The 19,903-nt window shown below is 40.0% G+C and overlaps 1 protein-coding gene and 1 long non-coding RNA gene across 2 annotated transcripts in view; one reads left to right on the forward strand and one right to left on the reverse strand.

The window, feature by feature from the left end:
- Positions 1–371: 371 nt before the first annotated feature.
- Positions 372–16,318, reverse strand: LOC119462842 (uncharacterized). Its single transcript, XR_007467133.1, has 2 exons — positions 15,514–16,318; positions 372–11,045 (listed from the first exon to the last, which is right to left on the reverse strand). It is a non-coding gene; the product is annotated as an uncharacterized LOC119462842 (long non-coding RNA).
- Positions 16,319–16,648: 330 nt separating this feature from the next.
- Positions 16,649–19,903, forward strand: part of LOC119462855 (ubiquitin-like modifier-activating enzyme 5) — a 30,961-nt gene continuing 27,706 nt past the window's right edge. Inside the window, exons 1-5 of the mRNA XM_037724069.2 lie at positions 16,649–16,907; positions 17,406–17,451; positions 17,542–17,631; positions 19,514–19,623; positions 19,724–19,810. Of these exons, the coding sequence (XP_037579997.1) occupies positions 16,768–16,907; positions 17,406–17,451; positions 17,542–17,631; positions 19,514–19,623; positions 19,724–19,810 (473 nt within the window). The 5' untranslated portion in view covers positions 16,649–16,767. The remainder of the gene's footprint in view (positions 16,908–17,405; positions 17,452–17,541; positions 17,632–19,513; positions 19,624–19,723; positions 19,811–19,903) is intronic.

Below are 19,903 nucleotides of genomic sequence, written 5' to 3' on the forward strand. Positions count from 1 at the left end.
CGAGGAAATCCGTCCGTCCGTCACGTAAGATGATCGCTTTTAAGATAGGCGTCTACAATATTCACCGAAACAGAGGTTTGCTGAGCCGCACTGGGGCGTCATACACATTTTAAACACGGAGGCAGCTCAGGCAAGCCATGGTTGCGGCACCACGTGATCAAACACGGCGGCGCCCACAGGATCACCGTGAAAAGGGTGTATAGCAGACGACGGTCGCACGCTTGGCGCAATGGTCAACCGTAGCACTGTAGTGGCGGGAACGACAGCAGGGAAACTAAAAGAAGTATCTATAAACGTAGAACCGTACGTTGCTTACTTTTCATACTTTCTGCCAGGTAGCACTTGATTGCTTTCAACAGGAAATCAAGGCATTTACTAACACTGATTTATTGTTCCTCAAACAATATTCACAAGTGTATTTGTATTGTCACATTCAAATGCGCTACGCAGTATGCGCAAAAGGAATAAATACAGCACGCAACGCATTGCACAAAAGCAAAAGATATGGCTATTTAAATATGCACATAACATGATACACTAGTTCTTAGATTTTCTCATTATACCAGTCTGCTAAATGTGGCTCCAGGACCTCAAGTGAAGCATATAACATCGCATTAAATAAAAGTGCAACATCAATATATTTTTACCCTTGGGATCTACTACTATTTTGCGCAAGACAAAAACAATCATTAAAAGCACTTGACAGCCATGTAGATGCCATCACTGGCAAAACATGTATCACCACATTAAATACCTATGTACTATTGCATGAATTGAGATGTTGAAAATATATATTTATATGTACACTACCACTAACATCAACTGCAGCATAATGATAAAAATAATCTTTCTATTACTCAAGGTTTATAGAACACAATGGCAACTCTGTGCCACCAGAGTATTGCAAAGACGAGAAAAGCTCTAGAAAGACCACAAGAATACAAGTGCCAGAAACTCACCCACACAAAGTTACTTCATACAAGCTAATTTCATTCATGCTGCAATTTTGTTTTAACAAGACTGCTTATGAAAATTTATTCGAAGCATCACAACGACAGGGAAACTAGTTCAATGTGCTGGTTATGCATCAGCGACACACTGAAAGGGTTATCTGTGCTGAAACACAGATACAAAAAATTTGGCTGCAATCAGCAGAACTATAGTAATAGCAAAATGCAACAAAATCTTGACATGGTTGAGCACTCATAAACAACACATCAGAGCTTAAATTACATAATGCCATAAAAAATGTTGCAAAATTATAGCTAAATGGTGCACAAAATTTGATTCCATGAATGAAAAAAAAACAAAAAAACATCTCTCTAACATGCACAACCACATTCAAATGATTTGCCATTATTTTGTATCAGTACTTACTGTGAGTGTGGTGCAGATATTTTTAAAGAAGTAAATGTTATTAAAATAAAAGGATATTCCTTTCCATATATTTTCAGGTTAAACACATGACTTCCTTTTTTAAAACTTCCACAACATGCAGTTACGTTGTGTAGTTTAAACAATACTTCCTAGGCTGTGAATGTGTTGTGATGGTTCCCAGGTTACATCAATATATTTTGAATATTTTAACACACACAACACAAATTACTTCCCGCATGTACAAGTGAGCATGATGCAGCACACGGACATGAGAAGCTACCAACTCTCATGGCAAGAGTGAACTCAACAGTGGCTACCTGGCCACACACAAAACTTCCATGTAACATATGCAAAAGTAGCTTCTGTATTGATGACATGACAAGTGTATGACATACATTTCCTTCAGCCTTAGTGTAGCCAGAATGGCGACAAGCAAGTGCAAGACAGGAAACTAGTACACTTGGGCATGGCAGTCAAAGGGCAATAATAGAAGGCCTAGCAGCATTCTGTGCAGCAGCTAATACGCTTGCTTACAATGTGAAGATCACAGCTAAGTGCCCATTAAAAACGAATGTCAAACAGGCACCTAAAATTTTCTACACTTAGATGCATGATAGAATACCCCCGGAGAAAGACACCTACAAACTTACTATTGTGATAAAGATAAAATAGTGTTGGACTTTCAGTATGCTAAACACTCCATAGGTATTATCTTAGACTTGGCACCAGAGTATTAGCAGTGTCAAGCCAATGTTGAACTACATTTGGAGTCATCATGCACCTATCTATATACAAAATCACTGATGCTATTTGTCTACATTCTACCTGCAAAACAGCATCTAGAATAACTGTAGTTGGCATGTAACTGTCACTAAGACAATGCCTAATTTGTCAGGTGTTTTATGGGCATTTTCATGTAACATAATCAGGAATGTATGTAATTACACCCATATAACTGCATTTTTCTTGCATTGGGGCCAGGTAATCTGAGCTACAATGCCTCCCTTCCAATAATTAAACAGGTCTTGCCACACTGAAATGTTAAAACACTATGCTTCGGGAAACATGTCAGCACATAATACAACACAATCAATAATGTGTACAACCAGTGTCTAGTACATAGAATATTAAGAATTATACAATGAAATACTATGTGAATTCTCATTAAGCATAAAATCTTTGCATACGCAGGATTAGAAAGCTCGAAAAGGCAGCAGAGAGGCTGTTTACTCGAAGTACAAGCAATTCAACTGGGACTGTTGGCCCTGGCTATCACATGATATTGACGGATCTGTGGTGCACCACAGCTACCTCTGATGGACTGCTGCTGCTACACGTGGATTGCCAAATCTAGACCAGCTTGATACAATTCTACACAAAAACTCAACCAAGAAAGCTGAATTCTGCAAATGATCTATCAAAGCCTACACAATGCATTGGCAGCACATGAATTTACACCACAAATGCCATGTAAAGCAATACCCAATCAACAACTACAAGCATTGTTAAAAAAAAAAAAATGGCATGGGCACTAATTCCCCCAAAAGCATATGCATCAATCTAATAGCAGCCTGATCACAAACTCAGATTTTACTTTTATTGAGAGGTTGCTCAAATGAGAAAGAAGGGAGGGGCTAGCTAGAACTAGTAAGCAGTTTGATTCATCTGTGCTCTTTGGTGCACTTGTCAGGCCAATTAGAGTTAATGGGACTTAAGGAATAGCGTTGCCAACACTAGTAAAACACTTCCTTTTCAGTAGCTCCCGGAGGCAATGGGTACTGTGGCAAAGATTGGTCACACTTATAGCTTAAGAATACAGATCTGCATTTTTTTCGGCGTGACATCGTACAAGTGCATCTTGTGCACAGAATAAAAATAATTAAAACTGAAATGATTGACATCATCTGCAAATCATACAGTACAAGCAGCTGCCAAACAATCTAAATAATTAATCGGTACTCTACTAGAAAAGTGCTGATCAAAACTGAGGATAAGGTATTTATGTTTCTACCTGTAACTGGGGGCATTTTGATGAAGAGTGGAGTACAGTGGCATTAAATGAATCCTCGTTTTCCACCACTCATTCTGAGAGACAGTATTTTATTCAATAAAGTTACTCACAGTAAAACTTCAGCACATGGCAAGAGCCCTCTCAAAACATTTTAAATTAGGAGAAAGCTCCACTTGTCAGTATAGTGCTGTTTTGAATAGCAATAATATTTTCAGTCTACAGAAAAGATATCAACAAAAGAACATACCCGAGGCAAAACCAGACAGCATGCATGATAAAAACTGAACTGATGAAGTGAATGAACTGAATGCGTCTTCATATATCTAACATTAGCTAACACGGTCACCAAACAGTAAAACACAGATAAAAGAGAACACACATTAATAGGCTCCAATATTGAAATTACAAGATAAAAAAGCTGTATGCACTGCAGACAGAATCATCACTTAGTAATAAATGAGGTTAAACAAAAGCAATTTAAGGCTTCTGCCATTAAGAATTAGTGGTAAGCAGGATCAAAAGTAAAAATTATACAGATCCAATACACATCTTGGAATTTATGTGAAGCGGTTAAATAAAATGCTATAAGTTTGCCCATTCCATCCCTGCGTCTCTGGTGTACAGGAAACTGGTGTGCATGCATATGCTCTCGTGCACCCATGCTATGCAATGTGACACATGATATGCAGCGATCATCTCCAAGCGCTAGTTGGCATTCGCATGATAGAAGTATACATGCGATTGTGGCCTAATGGTTAGAGGATCCGGCTGTTGTGCTGGGAAACCAGCACCCAGCTTCGCAAAGAAAGCATAGCTTTAAAAGCCAGAGGTTTCATGTGGCAAGATGTAAGCACCATAGTCAATATCTCGCTAAACTGCTTTCCCTCCGCAATTTTAAGACACTCATTATGACAATTACATGTGCTCACTGCTTCATCCAAGTCATTTAATTGCTATTTGTGTTACTATGCTTTTGAATACATTCAGTTGCAAGGTTAGTGTATATGACAGTTGTATGCCCACCACCTCAACACTACCTGTAAGTCTGCTAGATACTAGTACAGTAACATTATGCTGACTTGAGATACTGCACAAGCAAAAACTAATAATAATAAAAAAATAATAATAAAAGGTAAATTTTGCACGTGAATGTTGCCTCTAAAAGACTGGTAAGCTTATGTGTAACACCCCTCCCCCCCCCTCAAAAGAAAAAAAAAGGGGGGGGGGGGGATTTTGGGACCTTCTTGCCAGATAAAACCAAAAATAAAGTAGACCGAATTACACGTCAAGTCAAAAATTTAAATGCACAGTGCAATTTTAGCAATTTTAAACAGATGTATAATATTTTAGGACAGAAAATTTCAAGACACAGCTTTAAAACCATTCACAACTGGTTAGCTGCATAAAATCGTAACAACCTATATTTTTTAATTAACATTATCATAAAAAGCTCATCATAGATTAACTGCCAACCAGTCAAAAACCAGCCCTAGGTGCAACATTTACAAGAGAGATAGGCTGACTTGAGTTAATAAATACAGCACTAGGCAATAGAAAAATAAATAGTTGTAATGTTCCTATAAAAGAATAAACACACATGCATCTCATAAGACAATTTCCATGGCAGTCCACTCACAACCTTAGTACGCTTATCCTATAATGGGCAAAAAATTAAAATTAATCATTGGAGATAACTGATTACTGAATATATCTGCTGCACGTTATTGTTGACATATGGTATGGTTACTATTTCAATTAACTTTGTGTCATAAGAAAATACGGAAAATTCCAGTTAAAGCAGCAAGTACATTGTTGATGATGAGAGATACAACTCTGGTGCTTTAAACCTATGTACACTGCTCGTCAAAAGTTACCCAGCCGCTGTGACTGTAGTTGGAAAGTTTCCATCTACTACTGCGAGGTTCCCTGTCATAGGCATGGTGGCTGCAAGAATGAGCGAGCCAAGTGAATTCTTGCCCTTTTTCTCAAGCATTCTTGATAGCAGTGCTGAGAAGCAGACTATGTAACATTACATTTGCCTGCTTGTTTATCTTATATTAGCTTGTGAGGTCACTTGGTGCATTTGGAGCAGGGAAATGTGGAAGCTGCAGCAACAGTAAACAGCCTCCATCTAACTCAAGTTTTACAAGCAGGCAGCGCAGCCTTGCACGCTCTATGCCTGGTTTATTTTTATTTTTCACCATTTTTTTCGCTCTGGCTTGGGTGAGAAAATTACATACTAACTTCTGTTACCGTGTCACTGCCGTATGCAGGCTGTGCCTTCAGTCATTTATTTGGTTTTCATTATGTTTGATCAAAAAAAAAAAAAAATGTCGATATAAGTTTTTCCTTCACTGCACGTAAACAAGTAGGTATCCATATAATTCCTTTATACTTAAAACTGAACAGCAATGGTTGCACTATGAACACGTGGGGCTTTAGCACATGCATCAAAAACGGAGAAACAATGAAATAACATGCAAAAGGCACAGCCCTCGATCCATTTCATTGTGCCCAGCTTTAACAGATAGCATGCAATGTACAATCCGTCACTACATACAATATCTTGCCGTCAGATAATGCGAAATGTAGTAGTAGGAACCTGAAAAACTACAAAGCACCTTGCAAAAACCGTGAGGGTGCTTTGAAAGGCATAATGGTTCTATGTTGCTCAGCCTATCTGCAGTCCCACACTTCCTACTTTTCCCAGCATCAAATGTCTTCACCAACAAGGAATGAAGGCAGGCAAATTTAAAGTCACAATTTTTTTCAGTACTGTTCAACACATAGGGGCTCAAGACTTGCGTAAGGATCGGCCTTACCATTTTTAATCTTTAGCCAGAAAGTGCCAGCACTGGCAGTGCAATGATGCTCGAAAACAGCCAATGGATGCCAATGATAGAAAGAGCCTGGAAACATTTGACCAAGAGTGTGCAGGTGTGTTTGGAATAATAAGCACATCTAGAGTGTACAGAATGTTCAGTACATTGCTTACTAGAAATAGGTCAGTCAAGGCAATACTACTAAACAACACTAATAATTTTTCTTGTATACATTACTATAAAAAGCATATACACACCAACAGCAAAGGAGTACTGACCATGGGCATCAAGTTGAGACTGAGTGTGCAGCCTAGATCTGCAACATGAAATGGAGGAGTGCAGCAATGTCTATGCAACTATAGTCATAGCAGCAATGCTCATTTTGAGGCTGTATGCCTAAGGCTGCTAAATAACTTTGTTTTTGCAGCATCCGTGGTCCCCTATACTTTTGCGCTAGGGTGTACATGCATACACAGACATGCAAGACAACAAACATGCATGTACACATACAGACGTGCCAAAACATCCATGTCCAGTAACTTCATGCAAGTAGGACCATGCTTTAGAAAAAACTGGGCCTTCATGGCATGATAAAGAACACAAAGTTGAAAAAGCCAGCTTATACCATACCTGCTGATTAATACACCTAATTTACTGAAAATCTGAGCTCCAGGAAATACCTGAAAATATGCATGTCCAAGATGATGGTCTACATTTCTCAATATACTACTATAACAGCAACATGTGCGCCCCCCCTCCCCCCCACACACAAAAGAACGAAAGAAGCAGGGTCGGTATAATGTAACGATTCCTTTCCCTTGATTCTCATCATCATCATCTGCCTATATTTATGTCCACTGCAGGATGAAGGCCTCTCCCTGCGATCTCCAATTACCCCTGTCTTGCGCTAGCTGATTCCAACTTGCGCCTGCAAATTTCCCAACTTCATCACCCCACCTAGTTTTCTTCTGTTCTCGACTATGCTCCCCTTCTTTTGGTACCGATTCTGTTAACTCTAATGGGCCACACATTACATGGCCTGCCCAGCTCCATTTTTTTTCTCTTAATGTCAATTAGAATATCGGCTATCCCCGTTACTCTCTGATCCACACTACTCTCTTCACACCCTAACATTTTTTGTTCCATTGCTCTTTGTGCGGTCCTTAACTTGTTCTCGAGCTTCTTTGTTAAGCTCCAAGTTTCTGCCCCATTAGTTAGCAGCGGTATAATGTAGTGATTATACACTTTTCAACGACAGTGGTAAGCTCCTTGTCAGGATTTGGCAATGCCTGCCGCATGCACCCCAACCCAATTTTATTCTTCTGCAAATTTCTTTCTCGTGATCAAGGTCCCCTGCGAGTAATTGACCTAGATAAACATACTCCTTTACAGACTCTAGAGGCTGACTGGCGACCCTGAATTCTTGTTGCCTTGCCAGGCTATTGAACATTGTTTGTCTTCTACATATTAATCTTCAACACCACTCTTACACTTTCTCGGTTAAGGTCCTCAATCATTTGTTGTAATTCGTGCCCATTGTTGCTGAATACGACAATGTCATCTGCAAACCGAAGGTTGACGAGATGTTCGCCGTTGATCCTCACTCCTAAGCCTTCCCAGTCTAAGAGCTTGAATACTTCTAAGCATGCAGTGAATAGCATTGGAGTGATTGTGCCTCCTTGCCTCACCCCTTTCTTGATAGGTAAATTTCTACTTTTCTTGTGGAGAACCAATGTAGCTGTGGAATCTTTGTAGAAATTTCCTAAGATTTTCACGTATGCTTCCTGTACATTATTCAAAGCCTCTATGACTGCTGGTATCTCTACTGAATCAAATGCCTTATCATAGTCTATGAAAGCCCATATAGAGAGGTTTATTGTACTTCACAGATTTCTTGATTACCTGACTGATGACATGGATGTGATCGATTGTAGAATATCCCTTCCTGAAGCCAGCCTGTTCTCTTGGTTGATTGAAGTCAAGTGTTGCCCTGATTCTATTGGAAATTATCTTGGTGAATATTTTATACAATACTGAAAGCAAGGTAATAGGCATATAATTCTTCAATTCTGTAATGCCTTCCTTCGTATAGATTAGTATAATGTTAGCATTATTCCAGGTTTCTGGTAGACTTGAAGTCGTGAAGCATTGCATATAAAGGGCCTTGATTCCCTTGATTCTATTCCATTCTTTTCATCCACCGTTCATGATCGGTCCTGGTGATAATGTATGCGGAGCACCACTCGGACCACTTACGAAACGCGAAAAGGAAAAGAAGTGAAATAGTATCGTTACATTACCCTGACCTGGTTTCCATGACACAAAGTACAGGTGTTTACAGATAAAAGATTTCAGGTCACCTTTTTGAGGTGACCAGTCTTACCAGTGCTTAAAATTCAGCACAACATAGCTGATGGACTACATCAATGCAGTGCAAGGCATTCTCTTAGATTAGCATGTCTCTGTTAATGCCTTCCAATACATGATTAGGAATCTGGATCTGAATGTCTCAAGGCATCACTAAGTGCCTGCCACAACAATGTGAGCATTGCGTACACCCACAGGGTTAATATAAAGCTATTTACTTATGGATAAAAAGCAGCAGAATCAACAATAGGGAAGCACTGAGATTAAGAAATTACAAGAAAAAAAAGCATAGTGATCTGGTTCACTAGGCTAGTTGAATATCAAGGCTTTTTCTTTGTGCTGTAGTGATAGAACACCACAAAAAAGAAAGATAGAGGACAAAACCGTTACATATGTCACTCAAAAGACCATGCACTTTGAGCCATAGTTGCCATTCAGCTTACAAATGAGTACTACCACTATTGACAGCCTTCGTTGAAACAGTAGTTAGGTGAAACTTAAGGCAAAACCAATGTATTAAAGGTACTACAACATGTAAAAATGGCTACCAACAAAACTGTCTCAATTTCATCGTTCTAAGGTGCACCAGTTTCCTTTTTCTTTTTTTTCTTTTCAAGCTTGGTTTTACTTACACAGAACATCCTCTACATACCAAAAGGCTATGAAAGTAATTCGTTATAAACATTCCCAAACATAATACTGAGACCAAAACAACACTGTAATTTTGTGGTCATTATAGAATTAAAAAAAAAATTGCCTGCGAGGCAAATTTCAATACTTTACTGGCATCATGCTAATACTTTATGATAATGCATGAGTGCTCAGGGGCTCAATACTTGCAAGCTGCTTTCTTACTGCTGCTCTCTCCCACATCATTGATACAATTATGGCCTTAGTATGAAACATGTAAACTGCTGCACAGCACAATAAGCTTTCTGTGGTTTTTGTGATCTCAAAATAAAGAGCCAGAATGACAGCGGCACTGGTGATTTTAAACAGGCCAGTCAACTGCTACAGTTCAACATTCAACTAAGCCATGGCAGCTATATAACATGAATAATCTGTTTTTTAACAAAAGTTATACTGCTATTTGGCATCTCGCAAACACATGCAGCAATGCCGTTTGGTAACGTTCTAGAGTTGCAGGCCTTCCACAACCAGCTCAGCACACAGGTAGCTTAGCTTTGCGTGGTTCATAATGTGAGCAAAAAAGAAAGAGAGAGAGATGCAGGATTGAAACTGAAGGCCATTGAATTACTTGTTCTCTCTATTTTGCATTTTCTTTAGCTCTAACATCATTAGTATTACTTTTTTAATCATGAAACACTGATTAGCTCAACAATCATAAACACATAGGTGCAGTCTGTGCAAGTGCACAAAATAATGTATTTCCCTAGTCAACTTGCAACAGGCACACCTTACATAAACTGAGTAACAAGACTAAAGGTGTTCATCATGTGCAAATTAAGTTATGCTTAGCTGCACTTTATGACACCATCTTTAACCGCTACATTTGCTTATCTTCATAGCAAGCTAGGAACAAGTTCAAATGTAAGTAAAAGATATCCGCATTCTTCACTATTCAGCACCGTGAAATGTTAGCCAAAGTAGCTAGCTGCCTATCACACAGGTGATGCTCTTGCAGATTGCACAAGTATTGCACAGAGTGATGAAACAATGAGTGCATGGCTGGCAGCACAAAAAATATGTGCAAGTGGACAGTTACATAGTAAAACTTGCTCCTGCTGCTGCCACCACAACAAAAAAGGCCAAATGGAGATGCCTAGTGACTCACCCAAGTTTCGTCTAGGCGCAAAAAAAAAAAAAAAGTTCTGTCAGGCAGATTACACTGCCACAACACCACACAAATTGTATAGCTAAAGTAGCAAAAACTGTCGCCTCTTTTTCATCCACAGCAATTAACAGCAGGAAGAAAAGCTAAAATAAGAAACTTATATGCCTCAGCAGCTCATATGTAACTCCCTGAAAGACCCCAGGGCTCATTCCTTAACAGCAAACCAATGCATTAGCCAGATCAAAAGAAGCTTCTGCACATGAGCCGCAACTATGCCTAGAAGACATTTATGAGTGAAACCAAAGTGCCTTTCACATAGGAATTCACAAATATGCAAGCCCGAACCAAGCAGTTCACCAGAAACAAACAAACATCAGCTCTCACAGACCAGCTGCAAGATTAACGCAGCACAACAGAAAAGGACACAAGGAGTCGTCTAACTAAGGTTGTGTGCGAATGCCAGCTTTCTCAAGTCGTTCTCGCCGCCTCAGTCGTGGTGGGTCAGTGACCAAAAGGCCAGCTAGGTCACCAGGATGCAGCAAGCTATAGAGGATGAGGGCTCCCTGGATGGATAACACACGGTCCTGGTGCTTCATGTCATCAAACAGGTCCCAGTACATAGAGTGTTCCCATATGTGCTTGGTAAAGCACACTTTGCTCTTGTACAGCTTCCCTGCAAAGGTGAACAAAAGCATTTGATAGTGTAGAGAAGTGTGCACTGCAAAGATTCATCATGCTCAAGAGATTCATCATGTTCAAAGTCAGCTGTGAATATGGAAGAGATATGTGCATACAATTTAAAATGTTGCTTTATAGGGCCCCCCACCAGACCACACAATAAATTTTGGTTATACACTGCCAAGTTGTAATGCACTGTCCTGGAACTGTTCTACCCCCAATTATTTTTTTTTTTCAAAAGAGCTCAGTAGTAGCTGAGATAGAAGCAAGCTAAATGTTGCAAGATTATGGTGCAAGGAAGTGAGCTACCCTCCCTGAAGCAAAATCATTTCCCATCGCCTCGACCTTCTTTTTCTCCCCCACTCCTTCACATTTTTAACATGATTAGCATTCTTTGGGAACTTCACTCAGTTTGCAGAATGTCTGTCTTTCTGTCCGTATCTAAACTCTTTCACACCTTTCATTAACCATCCAGAACAACTCACTCTACATTACATCATCTAGTTCTGCTTTTGCAAGAACACTAGGATTTGATCGGAAACTCAAAGAAGCACAAGTGTCGCTTTGCCATACTACCAAGAAGTTTGCCCACTATCGGTAGACGAAACGCAGTCAACTTCCATAACTTTGCCCCTGACAGGATCGAAGAAACTGATTGAATTATCCGGCGAGTTGAATTAAACAAGATGCAGAAAAAACACCAGATCAAACAACTCATTCATTTGGCAGTATTTGCTAGATTCATGCCCCGAATCAAATGGGCACCCACTTTCTATGTGTATAAAGTATAAAACTAACGTAGAAATTACATTAAAGCTCCTAAACAAAGTAGAAATATAACGTGCACCCAATTTTTTAGCAAGAAAAATGGGCAAGGGTCTAATGTTCGTTGTACAATGGCAGCCAGTTTCCTAAAGTCAGCTTCACTGTACTATTTTTGATGCGAAAGCGTCAAACGGCCCATTAAGTGAAAAAGCTGGTGTTTGTTGTCTGTAGCAGTGACACTGCAGGTAAATTCTCATTGGATGCCACACCACATCACAAGCGTGCCTCGACGGAGTTCCCATTGGCTGTGATGTCACGTCACAAGTGTGCCTCGAAGGAGCAGAGTGGGCGAAAGGAAACACCTGCTGCTGCGTCAGCATGCCAGGTGTTGCGTGAGGGGAGAGGGCATCGCCGCGACGCCACGTCACCCTCGCTCTCGGAAATCTGGGTTATCCGCGAATTTCTTATCTGTACAAGCTAAGCTCTCGTCTGCATTCTAACTGTGCCTCGGTAAGGCCAAATCAAAATGCGCCAAACGTCTCAACACACTCGCTTGCCCGCAAGGAGTTCATATCTCGAAGGACCACTCAGCGGTGTTCAATTGGACATTATTTAAAAAGCCGCATATTAGAATCAGGTAAATACCGTAATCAGGCATTGTGAGCTACAGTTATTGCTTCAAAGTCTTCCTAGAGCAGGCTGAAAATAGGCGTTTCCGGTAGGAGGTGACGTGTGTTCAACACATTCATAGTCTCATAAGCTCTGCTGAGACAGATGCTGCCACTAAAGGGGTCACTATTAGGGTCACCACAGGGGTCAGACAGGTGCGTGCTAACTAGTCAAGTTCGAATTATCCAGCGAAGGTCAATTTTAGGATCGAAATAACAAAAGTTTTGGCTGATTAACCAAAAAATCGAATTAACACAAGTACACTGTACTATTAAAAACTAGAACATGCATTTACACATGCTTCGCATCATTTTCTGGTGGTGCAGAGCTAGTAGTAATGAAGCTACCTAAGCAGCATTTTAAGTAATTAATGTAATTAGCATGTTTAAAATTAATAGAATGCAATCACTAATAAGAAAAGGTGTTTCAATACCAATATTTTTAAATCAATATAAACACAAATATTCAAGGAAAACTGTCTTCATACATTCAGCCGCAACAGTTTGTACGCATTTGTACGCAACAGCAACAAGCGACGGCTTCGATCGACGAAAGGGGCCATCGCGCAAACAGATTGCTTGTTCTTGTTGCTCGATCGCTTGGTTCTGGAAATTTAGAATTCGTCACTCATTGCCTGTAAGTGCTATGAGAAACTAGCCAATAGCGCAAAGCGGGAACTGGATGTACATCAGGGACATACTGCCAGTTGTCGTACAGAATGAGCAACTGACTGATTTTGGATACATGCAAGGATAAAAAAACCTACTGCAAGACTATCAGAACTATTTTATGCTGCTCTATAAAGCAAAACAAATCAACTTCAAATATTAGAGCATGAGTCACGCCAGTTTCGGTGCATATTTGCTGCCCTCATACCGGCAACACCGGAGAGACACCGCTCAAAGTTGTCGTTATGTGGAGTTCTACTTGTATGCGACAGCCATCCCTATCGGGTCACTTGTCGCCATGACCCTTAAAAAATAAGTAAAGTCCTGTTATATTTAGGCCCCTGCCATTTTCTGCAGCTTGGCTTCATTGCTACGTGGATGTTAGCAGCAAGAACGTTTTTAATGTAATTTAGCTAACTGCCTAAAATGTGCTAATTACTTTTCAATTACTTATTTTAAGGAACATGTTGCAATCATAAAATTTAAGCCAAGCTGTGGCGAAGTCGTATCGGGTTAGCAGAAATCCCAAGGCTATCATCACATTCAAGATGTCCGTCCAAAATTCATTAGAACTGCTTCTTGGCGTATAATTTGATATTATAGCTCATAGTTGATATTTGCCGAAAGACATTTGCCGCTAGGAGAATACACACAAAAAGGAAGACACGTTATCGCCAGTACAGAGTCCATGTTTCTTCCTTTTTATGTGTGTCCTCTTAACGGCAACATATGTCTTTTGGGAAATACATTGGCATTCCAGTTAGTTTCCCAAAAGGGTCCCTCTAGCCAGTGTGGGACAATATAAAACTGAACTCTGGAATGTCAATGCATTTTTTTGCAGACATTGGGGACAGATATCTCAAAAGTGTGTGCTCCATTTTTTCAGCCATGCAAACATGGAGACCATGGAATCAGAACAATATTTTTCATAAAGTGACGTATCAAATCTGCCAGCAGCCTAATGAGGAAACATCCTATACTAGATCACAGCAAGACATTGGCAAAAATAACTTACTGATCTAGACATCAGTTGAGGAACTGGTGCTTCTGCACAACAATATTTTCTGGCAGAACTTTTTGTTGGGCTAGTTGGTTTCAATGTTGAGGCATGGTTTTTAGCGCCACAATGGAAAGAAAAAGAGAGAAGAGACCTCTTGATTTTTTGTCTCTTCTCTCTTTTTCTTTTAATTATGGCGCTAAAAATCATGCCTCAATATTTTCTAGCAGTGACTGCAACCACGGTTGCAGGAATTAATATGGGCATTAACAGTTCAGTTGGATTAATAATGACTGTATTAGGCAGCCTCAGATTCTCCCAATAGTCTCTAATAACCACACTCAACTCATTTACTCAGCAAGAAGCGAAGAATCTAAACTCCATATATTTGCACATCCCTACTAATATTATTAATAAGCTTTGCTAACGCACACTGCAGTGCTCTGGCTGGAGCACATTTTGTTTCCGTGGTAAATTAAAATTGATTCTGAGGTTTTGAGTATGCTCGATGATTTCTTAGTGCTCCTGGCCAACCAGCAGAGTTCACCACAAAATATGTTAACTCCATGGTAAATTTTGGCCATGTGCAGATAGAGATTGTAATTTATTTAGCATTACAATGTACAAGAATGTAAAAGTATTTGGGTTACAATATCTATATACAATGCCAGAATGGCAAACCTTTATAAGTTTTCACACAATCACACATACCCAAACAGAGGGAGAAAAAGATTACTCTACTTGATCAAGTTTCTGCTAATGCCCTTCAACAGTACTCATATCGGAAAATTTTTAACTGACACATGAAATTAGTTTACACCACACAAGCTACAGTTATGTAGAGTGCTTCAACTCAACCAAAGTACGGCAATAATGTTTTTTTCTGGATGGAAGAAGCTTCAGCAACTCCGTTCCAACCACTGGGCAGATACAAAGCAGGTCACTTGGTAGCATGCTTACGTGTACACAGCTATATACTTCAAGCTATACATATAGATCAGAAAATGGGAAGATTCGCAGTCAGCCCTATATTTACTCCAAACTTATCCTACTCACACCCGTGACAGCAAACACGAGACGTACCAGCGTAAGTGCATCGAACACGAAGGTTGCCATAATTTTCCTTAAAAATTCCAGGTTTCGATACAGTAGCTGAACTGCTGCAGAAAATGCGGTTGCACTGCGTACTTGCCAATCCTTTCACATGACATTTTTATGGGCATAACAAGCACAATATAGGTAAATCGGGCGAATGCCAGTTAATCGTTTAGTTTTACTAGTAGCTGTCATCAAAACACAGATTGCGTCGCAGAACGGCACAACACGAATGACAGCAGTGCAGTTATGAACTGCCAAATGCTTACCACAGATGCTACAGTTTATGCCTCCTACAGACTTGTTACACGTATCTTCTTTCAGCATTGTCACAATTCCTTGAAGGTTGAGGCTCCGATCAACGACGGTGCCATCACTCGAAAACTTGGAACGTTGCGAGTCGTTTTTCAAACGTCTTGACCTCAGTTCTTGATCTTGCTGAAATGTAGCCGTCCTCATTTTGATACAACGCAAGGCGGCATGCGTCTTCTCCGAAACAACAAAAACGACCGTCAGCGACGATTCTCGCCGCGTCGCTGCTGCTGGTTTACTCAAGAGGCCATACTTGTCACAGTCCACCCTGAGCCCAATCGCCAAAATAAAATGAAGTTAACACATTCCGCGAAAGCGAAACTAGTACAATCGCTGGAACTGACCCAGAACACTGTAAACATCCGCGCACTATTACCAAGATTATTTGTTCTGTGGCATGAAAAAATTAACGCCTGTGATTTTAAAAGTGAGTGTCACAAGCAATTAAATGAAAGAACAGTAGTAAAGTTCAACACTGATGACAGCAAATAAAATGCCGAGAACTTCGGACTCTTTTTCTTGCACCCACCCAAGCGTTGGTTGAGCACAGAAATATCTTACGTTGCACCAGGCAGTGGCAGTCTCACAGAATAAGGAACGACTGGGCTACATTTATGTTATTACAAGGTTATGACGAAGATTGATCATTTTTGGACCACTTACAGGGTCCGTGTAACTTATGCAATGAAACAAAACCTTGGATTCAATATACTTTGCACCAATGGCGTAACAAATGCTCGCATAAACCAAAAATATTAAAATTAATAACAGTTTATTCCAGTAGCGAAGAAGTTTCGATCATGTTTCTATTGTTGCGAAGTGTTTTTGCTGAAAGACGCTACATAGACGGTAAAAAAAGAATGTTGATCTAACTCCTTGTTTTGTAAAACGTTAGAAAGAGCAATTTTTATTATTAATATTTATTTATTTATTTATTTATTTATTTATTTATTTATTTATTTATTTATTTATTTATTTATTTATTTATTTATTTATTTATTTATTTGTTCCGCTTTGGACTAGATTTAGTGGCGGCGAGTTAAGGACACAGCGTATGGGTGTTCTGTGACACAGCCTCATCAGCATCAGCATCAGCTTGCGCATCTGTGCGCGTGGCGCTTCCGAGTAGCAGACATCTGTCAAACTCTCGTGTTTTCGTAGCTTGTTTGTGGAGTTTATATAAAAGTGCAGTTCACTGGGCTACCTTAGCTATGGGGGACTCCAATAACTTAGAAGCACTGGTGATGGAGCTCAAGGCCGAAATTGAACGTTTGAAGAAAGGGGAAGCGTTTAATCCACGCGAAAAAATTTCCCAGATGAGCTCCGAGGTCGTAGACTCAAACCCCTACAGGCAAGTTTCGGTTCTAGATATTGAGAAGCTATTCATTCACTGTCTGCCTAGTAAAGAGCGTGTCGTTCATGATTTGTGAAAATTGTTCTCAGCACTGTCGGTCATAAGAGCTGCCTGTTAGCAGAGCACATACGGTAGTATGCAACATTACCTTACATGCTGAAATGGTGGAAGGAATTGCTGATCTAACCAGGTAGTAAATGTTGTGTTACGCAGATAGGAATATTGTGATCCTTAATTTCTTGGAACCGCTCGCATTATCGACAGCAGTCGGCCGCAGATAAACTTTTTTTTTTTTTTTTTTTTTTTTTTTGATGTTGCACGCGCTAGTCGAAGTAGCAAGTTTCGTGTTTTTGTTCTGTGTCTAGCTGTTTTGTGTTTGCGTCTTTTCCAGCATTTTCGCGCAAATGTACCCGAATCAAAATGGTTGTTAATACTGTGCAGATGTTCCTCATTTAATATCCAACTTCTTAAACTTATTTTGTGTTACATTTTCAGTCGTTTGATGGCTCTAAAGCGTATGGGCATCGTCGATAATTATGAGGCAAGTCGTTGACAACATAATTTTTTAATACATGACCGATGTCTCAAGTTCATCTCGCAGCATGCTCACTCACTGTGCCTTTGCCCACAGGCCATTAGAACTTACACGGTAGCTGTTGTCGGTGTTGGTGGCGTTGGGAGCGTGACTGCCGAAATGCTTACAAGGTGTGGAATAGGCAAGGTGAGCTTTCCGTTTGCATAAGTCACGATTGATTGATTAACTGATTGGTGGGTTTTGAACTCTCAGAGCAACGCAGGGTTAATTTTGACCACCTTATAACGTGTACACAAAGCACATGGCACACGAGCGTTAACTCGATCGTGCTCAGCAGCAAAACGCCATAGCCACTGAGCCACCATGGCAGCTACACAGAAGTTATCAATTCACCTTGAAAGGAACATGTTGAGCTATTTCTGCCGTGACCAAGACAACTTAAAAATACACATTTATTCCTTTTCATGACAGTGCTACTCGGCCACAACTATTTATGGTTAATGATCTGATTTATTAATACATTAATTTTGCTCAGTTATTATGTGGGCTTATGTAGTGCTTGGGTTGTGGTGTGATGCCCACAGACACTGAGTCAGCTGAGTGCTCTCACTTTGAATTTGCAAGGTCAAATGTGGCATTCCAAATGTGACGTGCGAGTGATTCAGGGTGGTTTAAGCAAAATAGCATGAATATGGGGCACATTTATATAGTGCCTTCCTTTGGTTGGTCAGTCGGTTGGGATGTCATCACAAAATGCTGTTGAGCAGGAAGAAAGTCCTTGTCTCCAGGCAGAGTTTCCAGCTAGGTATTCTAATCTTTGGATGACTGCAGTTATGGGCACCCTGCACTGTTCAGAGGGCGCGACGACGTTTTCATTTTTCACTCCAGCATCGCTGACACCAGCCGCTAGAGAGGTGATGAAAATGATACGCCATCCCAAATGACAGCGGTCAATTTTCGTCACTCGTCTGAGTGTTATGCCCTGTGCATGCGCACTTTCGACGTTTTCACAACTTGGACACTCTCACCTCGTGATAAGCGATCGAAAGTGTCACGGCAAATGTATACAGTGTCTCTCCAATTTTGTGCCCACCACTCATTAGGCTGTGTGTTCTGGCGCTGCTGTCTACTCTGCAAAGCTTTAGCGCAAGGTGCCTATACTGAAGTGACAGAATGGTAGGAGCGTGTTGTGTAGCTCGACTTATGTACAATGAGGTAGTTACCTGTGTGAGTTTGTCCGTGCTTCATGGAAGACTAGAGCCTGGTTTTGCAACCATTGGAACACAATAAAAGACAGCAAAATGCAGGTTTCTTTGTGTGTGCAGCCAGATTCTTTAATGTGATGAGCAATAACTTTGAAACACTTGCCCGACGGAATGTCAGAGAAAGAGCAGTCTCAGACATTGTAATATGTGTCAGCACATTGTAAGTGACAAAAATGTGTCGTGATGTGCTCTTTTAAACTCAAATATTGAAAGAAATGTTAGTTCTCCTTGATTATTGCCATTAAATCTTGTTTGTTCTCAAAAGCAAAGAGTTTCACGAGTCTAGAAGTTTTTTTGGGGTGTGTTTAACATATAACAGTTTTATTGAATAAGTGGCCTTGTTTCTTTGAACCTAATGATTCTCTCATAAAAGTTCTATGAGCTAATATATTAATTCAGATTGTGTTGTTATTAATATAGCTCCATTCACTTTTTACCATGAACTTCAATAGCATTGGATTATTCCAGGGAAGCTTGAACATGTACCATCAGCAGAAATTGAAATCCAGACAAAAGAAAAAAAAAAAAAAAGAAAAGAAAACTAAACATGTGTTGCACAGGAGTTCATGAATGTGGGATGTGGTACTGTTTCATAGCCTACTGCTTAATGCTATGCGGTGATTCAACTACCCTCCAGAAAACAAATCTCTTGTGTGTACACACCAGTGAATGCAGAAAGAAAAAAGTGCTCTTCAACCTGTTCAGAGCTGTTCATGATTAAATTTATGCTGATCGTTCATATCAGATCAATACATTATTTTGTTTTAAGAATTTTACATGAGTGTTCTGATTTTTCATTGCAGCTCATTTTGTTCGACTATGATAAAGTTGAGCTTGCCAATATGAATAGGCTGTTCTTTCAGCCGCACCAAGCAGGTATGAGCAAGGTGGAGGCAGCTGCCAAGACCCTGCAGTACGTCCATTTCAGCTTTGGAGATCTGACAGACATGGTGCTGCATTAACTGAACTCCGAGTGTTTAACTTGACCGTTTCTATTCAACTCTTTCTTGTAGGTTCATCAACCCTGATGTAGAATTTGATACATACAACTACAATATTACCACTGTTGACAACTTCCAGCACTTCATAGATACTATCAAGTAAGACAATTATGCCGACATCACAGACAGAACAACTATAGTGCATGACAACTTTGGCCTTTGAATGAATAGTTTTTAGCAGCAAAAAGTGAA

Source organism: Dermacentor silvarum, chromosome 1 (genome assembly GCF_013339745.2).
Source record: "Dermacentor silvarum isolate Dsil-2018 chromosome 1, BIME_Dsil_1.4, whole genome shotgun sequence".
In the NCBI taxonomy this organism is placed as follows: Eukaryota; Metazoa; Arthropoda; class Arachnida; order Ixodida; family Ixodidae; genus Dermacentor; species Dermacentor silvarum.